Below are 18,064 nucleotides of genomic sequence, written 5' to 3'. Positions count from 1 at the left end.
AAGCGTGCAGTTTGACACAGACGAATGCAACAGATTGTTAGACGCTGGAATATAATATCTCCATATCATCCTGCCAAAGGAGGAAGAAAGTCTTTGCAATTGGAGGCCATTTAGTCTCCATCAAAAATGCCTTTGACTGCAAGCTATAATTAAATGTCTTTCGAAAATACAAGACTGCAAACCGGAGCCATTTGGGGAGTTGCAGGGTCGTGTGATCATCTTTTTAGACCAAAAGAACATCTAAAACGACAGGAGTGTGTGCAGTTAAAGACGTGAGATTCAACAGGCATGGAGCATTTCGTATTCAAGACTCAAAACAACAACAACAACAACAAAATAAGAGAAGTGCACCATCATTTAAGGCATCTGTACAGGCCAAATAAGCTGTTAAAACCAAGAGATATTCCTTACAGTGATATTTTTCATCTTGGCAGGGATCATCATTACAGGATATAAGTTTGTGTACATAACATAAGTTCATAAAAACCCCTGTTGAGCAGCTATTGTCTCTGGTTTTGACTTCTCAGGCTAAACAAAAATAGGAGGCTTTATTTCATTTTTCTACAAAAGCTGGCGTGTATTTCCGTATCATCACACCACACGAGGTAAACAGACAGGAAAACACTGTTGTTGTGATTTGCATGAGTCTGAAGGTCTCCTCAGGTGGGATTCAAAGCAGAACGACAGGATGAATTTCACTGTGGCTTTTCCTAAAGAATATCTCTCACTAGGTCAAACCGCAAACGCTCAGTTGGAGGGAAGTCAATGGTTCGGCATGTAAATGTACTTTATGACTCCTTTGTGCTTTCGGTGAAGCAGTTTTGTAGACCTGGACGCTCGCTTTATAGATTGAGCTTAATATTATTCATTCCAAGATCAACTACACTTAAGGATTTTGACGGAAAAACAGGGCTTCTGATGAAAATACGGTCGTGTGCCGAAGTACATCAACAGAACCGCAATCACTGACGTGCTTTCCACTGAGCAAACCCTCTTTATTTCTGAAAGATGAAATAATAAGTGATACTTTAGTAAATTATAAAGTGCTCTTCAGCTGATGATGGCAAATCCAGACCTGCATCACCGGCGCTTTAGAAAATGATTAATGCTGCATGAAGGTTTGTAGCGATGACTTGAGTAGGGCCCTGTGTTTTAATGGTTTAAATAAATGTTAGTATTCAAAAAGCATGGCTTATTTAATGAGATCATAATTTATCAACCAAAATATTTATTAAAATTGGAACATAAAAATATTTTTTAAGTGTTTTTTGTGTGTGTGTGTGTGTGTAACTTTATTTTTCCCAAATTCTTTTTTTACTTCCACATTTTTTTCTGTTCAGTTTCTGGACTAGATTTGTTTAAATAATTCCTTTTATATTTTTGCAATAAATAAATAAATGCTGCACTACAGCAGGTTTACTGGTAAAATTACAACATATAGGAAAATTATGTGATATCTTTAAAAGTTGTAATAATTTTTATTACTTTGGGAAGTACATTCTACTGTAATGTTCTTTATGTCACAATTTCTTCACGTTAAACCCAACTCTTATTTTGAAATGTTGTCATGAACTTTCTGTGGGGATCGTATGATGATATTCACTCAACATTCCGTGACATTCCACGTTTTATACAGTTAATTCCAAATCATATGACTATACTTGAGACACAAGTGTTTAAATGCGTTAACATATGAAAAGTCAATTGTTCTAGACCAATTCTTCTCTAAATTATCTTGGAGCAATATGTAAATGGCATATGAATATGTTAATCAGTTGTTACCATCGGTTGGAACACCTCAGAGTTTTTTGAATAAGTTTAGACAGGAAAACTCCTGGACTTACATCATGCTCTGGAGCTCAGGGATGAAGCTGGTGGTCTTTCCGGATGTGCGTCCGGCCGCGGTGCTGCTGCTGCTGCTGGCTGCCATTGGACTCGCAGCACTGTTGCTCATCTGTAACACACACACACACTCAAAGCCTAAGCAATTAGAAAGCCACTTCACATGCAAAACGCTTCCTGATGCGTCCAGCGACAGGACGGGAAACACACCACATGTTCAGAGCCGGACACGTTCAACCGGAATCAATGACAAACGCCGCTCAGAGAGAGAGAGATTTAGCCTTTAAACATGCGAGACTGAATTATTTTTAATGCCCAAAGCAATGCTGATTAAACTACTGTAAACAATGACTGAAAATGTTTCTTTTAGTTCAAAGGGAACAGCAGACGAGTTTAAAGTCTGTGTTTGTCTAGTATTTACCAAATGTTTGATCAGTACATATATTAACATTAAGCACTGAATCTAAACTAAACATACAAAAAAGCATTTAAATTCATTTCCATGTAAGGGTCAAATATATAAAATTACCCACTAAAAGCGTTTCAGTAATAGTCGACCAATATGTATTTTAAAATTCTGATGACATTTTAGATAAAAACTGATTAGTGACCTAAAAATATTTATTATATGCCAGAAATTCATACTTTTTTCTTTTAATCTTAAAACTTTATCCTACCATTTTTAAGTTTAAATTTAACTTTGAGTCCTAGATCTCCAAATGTGGACTCAAACTTATACATTTAAAATAATAATTAAAAAAAAAATAAAAATAAAAATAAAAAAAGAATTATATATATCTCCACATAATACACAAAATATATACAAAATTATATAAATATATATATAAATATTTAAATGTTAAAATACCAAATATATATATATATATAAAATAAATAAATAACAATAATATTAATATTTGAAACCTGAAATCTGCTCTATCCATTGATAAGGCTGTTTGTAGAAACTTGGAGGCTGGGTTTATTAATCGGATAAATTAAATATATTGGCATTATGAGACTCAGCATACATCGTTCATATACTAGCCTATTATTTGCTCATTATCTGACTTTTTCTGAACTATCAGAGCACGTCGTCGAGCAGTTAACATTCATCACACAGCTATCTGCACAGTTCGCAGTTAGACTTACTTTAATACAAAGAAAACAAATTAACAGGATGCTGACACAAACCCAGAAATGGAGCTTGTCAAATTCAAATGTGTGCAGAGATTTCCATTTGGAATCACGGGCAGGTACATCGTCACGGACCACCAGCTTTATTTGAACAAACCCTTGGTCTGTTTGAACCTTAATCCGGCGTGAGAGACTCAGAACCCACAGCCTTCCTCCAGCATCAGACTATCAAATCTCACAGGTGGACGCTCCTTTTCTTAATGTCAAACCAAAGCGACATCAGTTTGAATATGCAGTTTGAAAAATCTAAGAGATTTTAGGCTTGTCGTACAGCTTTAGAAGACTCAAAATACAGCACAATACAATATACAATACAATATCTTTATAAATATAAAGATGTATATAAAATGTGTATATATTTTGTGAATTTTTTTGTATAAATTGTGTACAATGGGCACTCATTTTAAAAATTAATAATATTAAATACACTGAATTTTTTTTATAAATTACATATACAAGTTTACACATTTCATTATTCATTAAATAACATGAACATTTAATACTTTCTGTGAAACTTACATAGTATTTGATTATACAGTTTAACCATTATACACACAATATCTAACAATATAGATAGATTACATTATTTCAAATAATACAAAATATTAAATATTAAGACTTTTCAGTATAAATTGATTATACAAGTTAAACTCACAAAATATCAAATATTTAAACTTTTTACCTAAAAAATAAAAAGAAATTTACACTTATAATTGCGAAAAATCAACAACAATACAGATAAAAATAAAATAAAAAAATACATTTACAATAATAATGTTAATAATTAGTATTAATATTATACTTTTAGTATAATTTAATAAACAATCAATTTATACTCCGTTCAAAATAACAATAAATGTTAAATATTTAAACTTTCTGTGAATTTTGTATAAATTGTAGTAGCCTATATAAATTATAACCAGTTCACAAAAAAAAAAAAATAAATACAGCTCTCGAATCTCAATAATGCTCATGTTTGAAACTGGAGAATGAGATTTCAAAGCATAGTCTTGTCATAAGGCTTCAAAAGACTCAAAATACAGATCATACAGAATAACTTTCATCATTTTTGGAGTTTGACATCATACGTCCCAAATGGCTTCAAAGAGCACCCAGGACATTTTTCAAAATGTATTTTCCCGTGTCCCACAAGAATGACAACATCATTTGGGTTTGGAACGACATGAAGGTTAATAAACGAAAGCCGAATTGTCATATTTCAGCGAAGCTCTCCTTTAATCAGAGCCAATATAAATCTTAATTCTGTCTCGGAGCGACATGAGGCTAAATGTTCCAAAGTGTCACCAAAGCAAAAGCAGGGCCTTTTTCTTCAATAAACACATCCCAGCGTAAAATTTCCTTCTGTTTTCGCCCCCTCTGTTGGATGAAAGATAAAGCTTTTGCTTTGACTGGTGAAGGCAGATGGTCGCCATACTGGGCAAAACGAATTCAGATGTGGCAAATGAATCAAGATTACTTCAACATGCAAAAGGCTTTGAAAGAACAGAAAAGGGAGCCTTTCTATTTATTGCATTTTCCTCTGTGTAATTAAATAGTCAGGACTTTTATGTAGCTTCCACGTCTTTTTTGTCGTTTCTACAGACGCCTAGTTAATTTACTCATTTAGTCGCGGGCATGAGATTTATTTTCGTCGATTCTGCCAAGAGCAGTAGTCCTACAGCGTGTAAATATGGATGAATCTAAGTGACATAAAATTATTTGAGGAAGGAGTCTTTTACTACAGCCCACAAATATCAGCATTCAAAGACCTCCAACATATTTATTTCTTCTTCATCCAAGACAACTCCAAACTCCAACCTTCCGCCGCATGCCGTTTCAATATATATTCGACTATATTTTTCATTAATTACAATTACCCCAACTCAGCCGTCTCATAAATTTACAGACCATCATCATCATAACTGGGGGAAAATCAGAAACATATTTGGCGCTCGCAGTCACCGAAGAAGGAAATGTAACTTAATAGTGCGTCTTTCTCGAGGCCCTAATGAAGTGGCAAATGCGATTCAGAGCCATTGGATGTTTTATTTCCCTCCTCCATCCTCGCCACACACAGCAGCGGCTGCCTGCGTCTGTAAAATCAAGCGAAATCCATTTCTCTCACACCGAAACGTGTCGATTAAAGGCTCTTGGACGTGTGCTTGGACAGGAAGGAGGAGAAATGGCTCACACGTTCAAATCTCCATCATCTGTGTGTGAGTGAGTGTGTCTCTGTCTCTCTCTGTGTGTGTGTGTGTGTGGGTGTGTGTGTGTGAAGTTTCCACAGAGTCAGACTTCATGTCGAATGCTGAAATCACTCTTCCTAGTCTTTCAAACAGCCAAGGTTTTACAAACAATACACATGAGGGAAAGTCTGTAATTTTTTCCTTTTTTTCCTCCCAGAATGAAACACAGAATTGACTGTGGAGGAAGAAAAGAGTATTAACCCTCAACTAATACAGGCACATGGGACTTTACAATAAGAAATCTGCTATTTTTTCCATCTTATTATGATTTTGAACAAACATTTAGCATGTTTAATGAGCATTCCGCTAGGTCATTTGGCTTAGCATGCCGTTGTAATGTTACAAGACGTTACATGAAAGCTATTTACTGTAACAACTTTGCATTGTAAAGAATCCAAACAGCTAAAAGTATTTCAAATGAAAAGATTCAACGTTATTAAAGGCATAATGATGTTTGTGGTACTGTTTATAACACACTTTATAAAATAAAAACAACAGTGACTCGAACCGAACAGACAGAGCTTTCAAGTCTCGCTTTCGGTTGACGTTTAAACTGAATAAAAAAATGGCCAGAACTGAACTGTAACCTCACACGTTTAAGTAGGTTAACTGAACATTTTTACCTTACGTTATGAATTATTCAATCCATCCACATGTGCTCTTTCAAACTGCGAGGCACTTGTCTCTGATGTAAACACAACGGTCAGCGCGTGTCTATTTGACGTCACGCGGCTCTGCCAGGGATTGTGGGTAGTGGAGTTTTTTACGGTTATATAACGCAATAGACTGCGGTGGCAAGCGAGCGCTGCTGTAGTTCTGAGTTTGCACTCGTCGCATAATAAAAGACGAATTTAAACGTTAAAGAGCGCCACCAAAAGAGCTTTTGAGATTCACTCAGTTAAAAAAAACATTAGAAAAAACTTTTTTTTTAAATTATAATTATATCATTAATACACTCTTAAAATATTAACATAATTGAGTATTAGCCACATTTCGAAAAAAAATGAAAATATAAGTATGATTAAAATTATTTAAAATTACTTTATTAGTAGTATTTAATATTAATATGTGTATCGTTTTTATCATGTTACTGCCTGACTTTCTATAAAGGGTCATAATTTAGAAGGGTGAATGAAGGGAGAGACTTAAATTAGTTCAATATACTTGAATGATATTGTTGTTGTCTGATCTTGTATAATATTAACTTTAGCTCGGACTCCTTATCTGTCTTTAGAAATAGGAAATGAGTCACTTCTCTTCGCTTGTTTGCTCTCTGTCTAGTTTGGATGAGTGGTGTTTATGTCTCTTTATGAGCCTTTATATCTCTCAGTATTAGCGAACAGTGAAAGAAAACTCTCTGTAGCATATTGTTGAATAGTTTGCTTAATAAATGCTCAAATTCGTTGTGTGTATCCTCATTGAACTTGGAACGTATTTACTTGATCTTAACATGTTAAGCCTATTCAGTCACAAATGTGTATATTGTCTCTGTGTGTATTTAATGCATTGCTTTGGTAAGAGAAGGGAATATCAAATAACTGAACTGCTCATTTATTTTGATGCCATGAAATGGTGCTTGGAGACAATGACGTGCTCAAGACTCATCAGCATAATAATCCTCCTGCTTCTGCATTTATATATAAACCACAAAAAACCTGAGCTCACCCAAGTCCCTGCCTCCTAAGACAAACCACACAACGAGACAAAACACTGCGGCTTTCCATCTTTCTAACCACAACCTTCGGAATCACCTTTTTAACCCTTCACAAAGTCTCTGCATGGAGAAAGAAAGCTCTTAAGGACTTTTGCTAACTTTTTTTTTGTTTCACTTCTTATATGGTGGTACGTTTTAAGAAGCGCGTTGAAGAGAACTCTTGCTCCGCGCGTAATGCGAAGCGACTCGGTTTTATTCCCGATTTTGACGCTTGTTAACGCAAAGGAGAAGCAAGATCTCCTTGTTAATTATGTCGGTGGTTCCTCTGAGCGTAACTAGGAGCTCCCTTGCGTTTATTTCCACGAGATTCGCCTGTAGAGCTCGCGCGTAAAGCCGGAGGGGAACCGAGCATCTTTATCGCTTTCTGGAAAGCGCCTAGCAGACTTTCTATACTAGAGACCATCTGCTTGTTTTTAATCGAACACACAAACTTTGGTGCTGGTTTGAAGTGCCCTTACCTTTGCTGACATTGTTGTGATGCGCATCCCGGTAGATCCGAGCACCAGCCGCAGGTTCAGTCCGCCGTCCAGCAGCCTTCAGCCGGTGGCGGGGAAGATGAGCGATGCGCCGCAGGAGCAGAACGCGGCGCTGCCGAGACTCCGACAGCACGACAACCGGACGATGGTGGAGATCATCGCGGACCACCCCGCCGAGCTCGTGCGGACGGACAGCCCCAACTTTCTGTGCTCGGTGCTGCCGTCCCACTGGAGGTGCAACAAAACTCTCCCGGTGGCGTTCAAGGTCAGAAAGACGGTTTAATAAGATGTGATTAAGAAAGTTTTTTTTATATATATATAACATTTAACAGACCAGTATTTGAATATGGTTATACTTTATATGAGAGAGTTCTGGCTATGTGCACGCACTATCACTATATAGTGATCTATTCATTTATTGACATATTACAACTTAATAGATCAGTAGGCTACACCTTTTTCTTTCATATACGAATGCATTTTTATTATAAATTTAAACTAGGGAATAATTGGTCCCATTCAGATTTTAATCTCTTTTAAGATCCAGTCAGCATTAAAAATACATTACATTACATAAAAATACACTTTAATATTAGTAGGAATGAAAACACAATCATCACTTGCATCAGTTTGCAAGTATACAAGGTTTATTTAAATCTCATATCGTATTAAACTTTTAGCACTGCTTTTAACACTTTTAACCAAAAAAAATTAAATCTGGAGGGTTTTTACTATTGTAATGACTTTATATGGTTTATAATGTTTTACCAGTGTTTCTTTTCCACATAAACTGGTGTGCTTTAATAGATTTAATATTTTTTTTTTAGCATGTTCAGATCAGATGTTAATGTATGGGAGTTACAGATGTTTAAAATGAGGAATCCTGGAGAGAGAGAGAAGTGAAATCTGAGAGATTTGAAGCTATTCATAGATACAAACACATGCATGTTTAATCACACGGCTTCAGTTACACACAACTATTAATACTTTCACTAAAGACAGAGTATTTCATACGAACAGACTGCAGCTAGTATCTATAGCATGCTTGTTCTATTAACATACATTTGTTCATTTATTTGAGCTTGTAAATCTGAGCCCTCCTGCTCACACTGAACATCTTATATTTGCCTGAATAAAACCTCCTTTTTGCAAGTTGTTGCTTTTCTCAACAACAACAACAAAAGATTTAGTTGCTTGTATAATTTGCATGTTATAGAAAAATCCAAGTTTTGAAAAAGAAAACAAAAAGTAGCACGAAACAACCTTTGTGCATTTAAGAAAAACACTTTTTGGCAATACATAAATGTTTTTAGACATTTATTTTAATTTATATATTTTTGGTTCTAAGGCTTTTCAGTCTATTGAATATATTTGCTTTAGATGCTATGCTCACTGTTCATTGCTGGATCAATAGTAAAGTTAAAGTATTGGTGTATACTGACTTCACCAGATGTTTCTGATCAATTTAAGTAGAAATTCTTATATACACAATTTAAAAGGTCACATTTAAATCTGTGTAGTGATATATTTGCAGGTTTTAATATATTTATCATGTTATTAACCCTATGAGGCCAGCAGACTTGCTTCATAATGTCACTTCTAATCGGGATCACAGGCCTGTTTTCATCAGAATATGAGACTGCAGTGAAATGCAGGGTAAATTAGAGCGGGACAGTCACAGCGTGTCCGTTTCTGTTCAGGTTGTAGCTCTGGGAGATGTTTCCGATGGGACAGTGGTGACGGTTATGGCAGGAAATGATGAGAACTACTCGGCAGAGCTGCGAAACGCCTCGGCTGTCATGAAGAATCAGGTGGCGCGTTTCAACGACCTGAGATTTGTTGGCAGGAGTGGAAGAGGTTGGTACTTCCAGTTTAATTTTATTTAGTCTTCACTGGCCGCTTTGTTTGCTTTGGCTTAATCATAAAAAAGTGTCAAATCACGCAAGACATTTTGTTTAAAATAAATGACATGTTGGAAATAACATTTCGGCATGCAGTGCACAATCCAAATGGATTGACATCATTTACAGTCTGATAAAATGGATTGATGAAGCATATAGATTGCTTCTGTGTAGCCTTTTTTATGCAATTATGCAAATTATGCACTGCATGTTTTACATGAACACAATAGGACACTGTCCAAAATTCCTCACTTACAGAAATACTGAAAAGAGCTGCAGAATTGGAAGCGAACCACAGAAACGCATTATTATTTTCCACCAGCGTCCAACAATTTGAGTGCTTCCATGTTGAGAATAAGAGTGCTTTCCAAAAAAAAAAAAAAAAGACTGTCATTTAAGTATTCCCAAACATTGCACCAAAAGCATATTGCACCAAAAAAGCATATTGCACCAAAAAAAAAAAAAAAGAGTAGCAGGCTGTAACCGTTGCAAAATAAAACTTGCAAAGTATTTCCAATTCATTCACTGGCTTTTCCTATCTAGTACTTTTCTGTTACATACACCCTACACATATGGAAAAAAAAGTCTTTAATACGGGAATGCGGGCTCAAAGTGCTCACAGACTGCTTATGTGTGGATGAATGCTGCTTTTGATATGCTTGCAATTATTGTCAAAGACAAAATCCCACTCTTGTGATCCTGTCGGAAGAAGGCATTGAGCGCGCAGGCCTTTGAAGCGTCCCGGGACAGACAGTGAGATCAGAGGAGAGGTCTGTCTGCTGCTGGAGGCTGTGTATACTCGGGTTTGTGGTCTAGACTTGCCCTACTAATCCACACGGGCACTTAATGTGAAGCACGGACGTGTGCAGCAGGGAATCCCTCGCATGGCACTCACAAACAACAGACTAAAACACTTGAAAACAGCTCCAGGTGTTTGGGGAAGTGCGCTCCACCTGTGGGCTTCTCGATGGCTGATACAGTATGTATATCAATGTTGTCTGATATTTAGTTATTATTTTCAAATTTATCAGTATTAACAGAAGTGGCCATTCTGCCAGTGTTAGTTCCAAAATCTGAAAAGATTTATAAATATATAATAATAATGCATTTAAAACAGTGTTAATTTTAATAATAATAAAAAATGTTTATACATTGTTTTTTTATATCATTGTTAAATACATTGATTGAACTGCATTGGGAAATTACATTTTTGTAGTATTATTATTATTTTTATTTATACTTCTGTGTAGATAGATAGATTAGTAAATATTGTGTAATGTAATAAAATGTTAGCTTTAATTAATTTCAATTATTAATGAGACACATGCAACATTTTTATATCTAAAAAACATGAGATAAAAATATATAAATATTTTTAATTATATATATATAAATGGTAAAAGTAATATCTAAAATGTTATGTATGATTATATATATAGATATATATATCAATATATGCAATGTCTATATAAATAATATATTACTTACATTTTAGATATTTATTTGACATTTATATATGTTTATTTATTTATATTACATTGGTCATCAGACATCCTGTTTGATAGATGTTGATATATTGTTATGAACTTTGGACAATAAAAAGAAAAAAAGAAATCAGTTAACCACTGCTTTACAGAACATGTACAGATCGTACACTAAATGCATGAAAAATATTTGATAAAAAGAGATTTTTTACTATCCACTGACAAGGCTGCTGATAGATTTTGGAATAAATATGAGGGAAAAAAACTGTTAAGTCGTCCTTGTGGACATGAATTTGTCAATAATCCACCTTATAAATAAGTCAATTACAACTCTTTAGGTCAGTGGTTTCATTTGATAATGTATCTGTGATCAGTCCGAGTGGACATTGGCCGTGCATGCGGTGGTTTCTTGACCAGTCGGCTGGTCTCAGTGCATTCCTGCACCAATGCATGTCCTCACACACCCTCAACACTATCAGTGTGCATGTGTGCACATCCGTGTTATCTCCTCACAGCTGTCACAGTCAACAGGGCCTTGGCCCGCATGGAGACCCACACCTTCACAGGCTTAGGTTTCTAGAAGAGGAAGTCAGGGAGGAGATAGCACGGCATAAAGAAATTAGATATGGAAAACGATACGTGGCGCGATGTGGAAGATTAGAACAAAATCGACCACAATCAAACAAATAACAGCAGAAAAAATAACCCGCCTCAAGTTACTGAAAGCAACTGCGTTTCTTGATTTACGAAGAAACACTGTTGTGTTTTCAGAAGTATTGCGCCCCTAATTTATGAATGGATTTGGATATGCTGGTTCGGTTAGGACAGGGCGGGATGTTTTTTGTTGATCAGGACTTTATGCATTTCAGATGTAGTCTGTCTTTTTCCAGTTTAGGAAATCATTTTGAAAAGAAAACCCCTTTTGAATGAGCCAGCATTTAGGATATTTTTAGTTGCTGGACACCAACCGTTGGATGGCTGGCAGATGCCAGGGTTGGTTAAAGCTGGGCAGGACCACGCAGCCGTGTGTGTTTGGTATCAGCTCGCTGGGATGGGCTCGGGTGGGTCTGTGAATGTGCTTTTGGGGGCTTATGGACGGATTCCTGTGGGAGAAAAGAAAAACAAATTACTTTAGCAAGACTTGCGGCATTGCATGTACAAGAATTCATGAAATCATAAATGTGGGAGTGATTATACTATAAAATGTTGTTTAATTAATTATATGTTCAATCATGCTTTAGCAAGATTTTTGCATAATGTAATCAAAGAATGTTGGTAATATAAAAATAGATGCAGTTCTAGAAAACACAAATGCACATGAGAAACACAATAGCTAATGATGCAAAAATTAGTCAATTAATCCCAGTTTGATGGATAATCTAGTAAGAAGCCTAAGCCAAGTGTAGCTGCCTGTTTCCACCCACTTCTTCCTGTCTTATTGCAGATCGCGGCTCTGAGAATGTGTCATGCATGACTTCACAGCATGCATTGCACATTACTGCTCAGTTTGCCTCATTAGAAGTATTTTAGTATTTCCTGTGTGCTACTGACAGAAAGCGTCATCTCTTTAGTGTAACAATATCTCGCGTTGAAATTAATTGGAAGCTTTCTAAACACTTAGCGTGAACACATTCACGAACATTTCATCTGAAAAATGTTAGCCAGCGAAAGGTCACATAATATGAAAATCTGTGACCGCAGGACCTCACCTTCACACCCAACTCTCAAATGTTCACACATAAAAGAACAACGACTTATAACAGCACAGCTGCCGATGGTTATTCTTGGCTGTTTTAAAAAAGGAAATCCAAATGCCAGTGCATGAAAAGTATTGTTGCTTTATAAAATGATTCATATGTGATGTTAATGTATAAGCTTAAATAATTAAGCAACAGTAGTGGTCTAAAAGTGAACATTTTTAGTCATTTTCTTTAATTAAAAAAATCCTGAAGAGAGATCCACTAGTAAATATGTATGCATTACTTTTTTAGCAGTATCAAATCTCTTTAATATCAATATGATACATATGAGTAAAATATTTAATTCAAAATAAGCATCTTTCTTTAGATTAGATTAGCTTTATTGTCACTGCACATGTGCACAAGGTACAAGGCAACGAAATGCAGTTAGCATCTAACCCGAAGTGCAATAAGTACACAATACCTTTAAATATATTTACAAAACATTACAAATATTTAAATGATTCACATATGCTTTAATATTTACATATTAATATTATTTATAACTAATATTATAAAGTCACTGTTGTACAGTTTATTCCACTTGGATGGACGCTATATGAATTCTAGCATGGTCTGTTTTATGCATTTCTGATTTGTCATGTCCAACAACTGATAGTTACAAATTCAATGCTCAGCAAGGGTCACTTTCCAAACTAATTCCATTATTCCATTGCGCCCAGGCCTTTTCAATCGGCCGAGTTCCTCGCAGTTAAAATCCCACCGTCACCAGCAGAGAAATGCAAATGACGCGTGGCCATGAATGTGACACATTGTCAAGCGGATTAATCGGGTTTGAACCTTTTTGTGTTTCGCAGGAAAGAGCTTCACGCTGACAATCACAGTATTCACGAACCCACCGCAAGTGGCTACTTACCACCGAGCCATAAAGGTCACAGTGGACGGACCGCGGGAGCCGCGGAGTGAGTACCACCCCAAATATCACACACATCATGTGACTAGCGCACGCAAAACGAGATGAATGATGTTGTGCAGCATCGTGGCACAGCGCCCCGTCCGTGCAGCCTGATGCATGAATTGATGCATAGATTGTGTTACTGTACTGTTTTAAAAATGAATTCAGCACGCCTCGATGCACAAAGACGGCCTTTGAGGAGCAGCAGGCGTGTTTAGCGAGAGGCAAATACAAACACGTGCTGTCAAGGCCGCTCGACTTGTGAAAATGTTTACTGTATTGGCCTCTTGTGTCTGTCCATCAACGTGCTCTTAAGAGCGAGCACCGTACAAACCCCTCGACCTTTGACCTGCACTCTGGATTTGTTCTCAATGGAATATTAGCACACTGCGCAATACATACTGCATACTGTGCTGTTTGCTCTGTGCTGCTGATGGAGAAACATGAATAATGTTAGCAGAAAGTAATATCTATTTAACATTTTGTGACTATACATTTTTAAATGTAATTAAAAATGCAACATAGTTACACTTTAAAAAAATGATGAAGAAAATGTGCACTCAGGAATTGCTTGTAAATTTCACAATAAATTAGAAAGTATGTTTGTTCAGTTCAATGCATTACTTGTTGTTTGTTTGTAATTATTTGTGAAATTCACTTACAATTTCTAAATAAAAATTAGAAACCACATTTTTTTGTGTTAAATAAAAAATATTTTGTATCAGAGCCTACTTCAATCATGGGATAATATTTTTAAAAATAAAAACTAATGGCAACTTATATTATATATAAGCAAGAAATTGCAAAATATAATCTAAAAATTGTGGAATATAAATGCACAATTGCAAAAATAAATATGAATTGTGAGATAAAAAGACGTGGCAGAAAAATTGTAAAATGGAAACTCAGAATTCATGTCAAGTCAAGTCACCTTTATTTATACAGCGCTTTATACAGATTGTGTCAAAGCAGCTTTGCAGTGCTGATAATGAAGGAGGACAATAGAAACAGTCCGTTTTCTCAGTTCAGTTCAGTTCAGTTAGTGTCAACTATGTTGCCAGACATGGTGTCCTCAACTAAGCAAGCCACAGGTGACAGTGGCAAGGAACCAAAAAAAGACAGAGAAAAAACCTTGGGAGAAACCAAGCTCAGTCATGAGGCCAGTTCGTCTCTGACCAGATGAAACTAGCATGGTGTGTTTTAATTCCACGCTGCAACACCGTTCAGATTGTGCAGAGGACTTGTCTGGTTCCAGTGATCTTGTGCTGATGGTCGTCGAGATTATAAGGTCTAACAAGGGATCTGTCCCTGGGGAACATCTAGTTGACATATTGTAGTTAAACATAGTCTGTAGGGGTCGTCTCTAGGTGCTGATCCACCATCTGGACTGGATCTGGAGGCTACGTTGATCTCGGAATAACAATGAAACAGACTAATATTAGCGTAGATGCCATTCTTCTAACCATGTAGCCAGTACATTGTATGTTATTGGAAGTGATCCCAGTTAGTGTGTTATGTGTAAGTCAGGTTAAAGAGATGGGTCTTTAATCTAGATTTAAACTGCAAGAGTGTGTCTGCCTCCTGAACAATGTTAGGTAGGTTATTCCAGAGTTTAGGCACCAAATAGGAAAAGGATCTTTTCAAATTGCCTGAGATTTGAGAACGCAGCGGACGTGGATGACAATAATGTAACAAGAGCCTATTGAAATACTGAGTTGCTAAACCATTCAGGGCTTTATAAGTAATAAGCAATATTTTAAAATCTATACGATGTTTGATAGGGAGTCAGTGTAGTGTTGACCGGACCGGGCTAATATGGTCATACTTCCTGGTTCTAGTAAGAACTCTTGCTGCTGCATTTTGGACTAGCTGTAGTTTGTTTACTAAGCGTGCAGAACAACCACCCAATAAAGCATTACAATAGTCTAACCTTGAGGTCATGAATGCATGGATTTACATTTCTGCTTTTGACATTCAGAGCATATTTAGATGGAAAATTGCAGTTTTACAAATGCTAGAAAAACATGGTTTTCAATGGAAAGATTGCTATCAAATAGCACACCTAGGTTCCTAACTGATGACAAAGAATTGACAGAGCAGCCATCAAGTGTTAACGTTCTAGCATTCCATGCATATTCCATGATATTCCATGCATACAGACAATTCACATACTGTGCACATTAAGAATAGTATGCTAGTACCAGTATGTACATTATGCATTAAAGGAATAATCCAATGGTTGGTTTACAAAGAATTCAGGATATATTTCCAGACAAAATCCATTTTGTACAGTACATCAATATTGGGTAATTATGTGATCACCTAGATTCATAAAAACCATTGAGATATTTCTCTGACGTAAAAGAAAAACTTTAAAGTTTTACCGATAAATAGAACAGAGACTTGTCACAGAACAGAGAAACAGCCCAGTGTTTTCTCTCTCAGAGGAACCTGATCTGGCAAAAAGCTCCAGTTATACTTCAATTATGAAAAAGCCGCTTCTCTCTGAGTTGATGTCTGGACTTGTGAGTTGTGTGCACCTTTTGCTTCAACTTCTGAGTTGCTCTCACTACCTGAAAAAAAACCTGTTTGAAGACACTGCCAAATTTGAGTTTTCACACTGAGCCCCAGGAGCAGTAAATACACACAAGCTGTCATGAATTACTTTCATGTGGCAGAGAATAGAACCAGGAACACGCCGTGCTTGACTTGTCTTTAGTAAGTGTTTATATTCAAGTCTGTTGCAGTCTGACATTACGGCCAAACTTCTTAACAAGAAGACCTTTCGTGGTGGGATAATCTAATAAAAGTACATCGCATTCTGTCAGCCGTTAACGCTGACTGACAGATGTTTCTTACGCTTAAGTTTTATGCAAACCGTTTTGCTTTCGGTAGTGAAATTACTCAAAGCTTTCGTGATATGACAGCAGGCTTTAAATATGCTGTTAGTGTACGTTTCTAAATGATTACACAGAAAAAAAAATCACATTAACTTTTAAAGAGGGAGCGGAAAATCATAAATTGATTCATGCCGTTAAGCAAACGCATAGAAATGTGTTAATAGTGCCTGCCTACTTTTTCAGTTTCACTGTTTCATTCATTTTTCTTTTGTGGATTATTTTAAAAAGTCTTTGTATAAGAGTTCATTAGCCATGAACCAAACCAACCAGCTACTGTACAAGGAGAATCACATTATGAACTTTGATTGGACTCAAAATAAATCTGATAAAAAGAGAGTACAAGACTGAACAGCTTTAACGAGGGAAAGAACTACAATCCCATGAAGCATTTGGAATGACATAATCATTCCATAATAAATGATTTATGTAAATGTGATACATTTATGTAATTTAAAAGCTGAGCTCACTGCAACTCTCTGATTGGAGGAGAGTTTAATAGCAGAGCTTGCTGTTACTCTGTGATTGGTGGAATTATCTTCACAGAATCCAGGGTAATGTAGTCTTTCCCCACAAAATCCACCGTCCATTCTTTAAAAAATAAGTTGAAATAATTGCATCAAAAATAGCAAATACCAATGATTAACAATCCTCTGACATTACACCATGTTTGTCTTTAACCCCTCTTAAATCCTTTAACAAATCTTTGACTTTTTCTCTTTTGAGTGAGTGAATGAGTTAACGAAGTTGGAAAAATACCCCCGAGAAAGAACCAAAATTATCAACTTTTTGGGGAAGTTGTTAGACCCTACTGCTCACTAGCATTTTATGGCTGCATTGAACCCAACATGAGAGTCAAGGGGTTATCACTAAAAATCGATTTCCAAATGGAGAACATAAATGGAATTTATGAATTAAATTTTTTTGACTGTTACATGCAGCGTTAGCATTTTGTGTGATTAATTACCTCTCACGCCGTCATACGCAGAGACACCGAGTCTGATGAGCGCTGCTGTAGATCCGGCTCTGGTGTGTTTGTATGAAGCTCATGCCAACCTGCCTGGCACACAGCTGTTGTATTCAGAGATAAGCTTCTGGCGGCAAAACCAACAATATCGCTTCTTGATTTCTTCCTTCTTTTCCTCCTCGTCTCAATTAACACATCTGGCAGCAGCGTTTTGGATGCACTTGTGATCTTCATTCATTACGGATTAATAACACCCTCGGGCATCTCTGATGTGAGGGCCTTTCATCTCACACGGCTCATTCATCTTCCGTTTTTATCAATTATTTCCTTTATAAAGGAAAAGAACAGCCATGACTATCAAACATTGTTTCCGTTGGTGTAAACACAAACGTTTTAGCATATCGCCCTGTTTATTTCCTTCAGAGGTTTGGAAATATAGAATTATATAGTTGGAGTAAGAACTTTTTATTTTGATAATAAGTATCATTTAAGAAGTATATAATAATTAGGGTTATCATCATTAACTAAAATTAAATCATTTTTATTATGTGAAATAAACATTGACTGAAATAAAATAATAACTTAATTCTGATAGTTGCCAAGGCAAGATTTCACTTTTTTTTTAAATGAATTTTAGGAGCTAAAATAACTACAACAATAAATGAAAAGTTAAAAGAAACCGTACAGA

At 36.1% G+C, this 18,064-nt stretch overlaps 1 protein-coding gene across 1 annotated transcript in view; it reads left to right on the top strand.

Moving 5' to 3' along the window:
* Nucleotides 1–6,937: 6,937 nt before the first annotated feature.
* The window catches only part of LOC113095480 (runt-related transcription factor 2-like), a 23,574-nt gene continuing 12,447 nt past the window's right edge, over nt 6,938–18,064 (top strand). The window contains exons 1-3 of the mRNA XM_026261014.1: nt 6,938–7,737; nt 9,173–9,329; nt 13,415–13,519. Coding sequence (XP_026116799.1) covers nt 7,474–7,737; nt 9,173–9,329; nt 13,415–13,519 — 526 coding nt within the window. The 5' untranslated portion in view covers nt 6,938–7,473. The remainder of the gene's footprint in view (nt 7,738–9,172; nt 9,330–13,414; nt 13,520–18,064) is intronic.

Source organism: Carassius auratus, unplaced genomic scaffold (genome assembly GCF_003368295.1).
Source record: "Carassius auratus strain Wakin unplaced genomic scaffold, ASM336829v1 scaf_tig00215745, whole genome shotgun sequence".
In the NCBI taxonomy this organism is placed as follows: domain Eukaryota; kingdom Metazoa; phylum Chordata; class Actinopteri; order Cypriniformes; family Cyprinidae; genus Carassius; species Carassius auratus.
The sequence above is the reverse complement of the archived record's forward strand: the minus strand, read 5'-3'. Positions and strand labels throughout refer to the sequence as shown.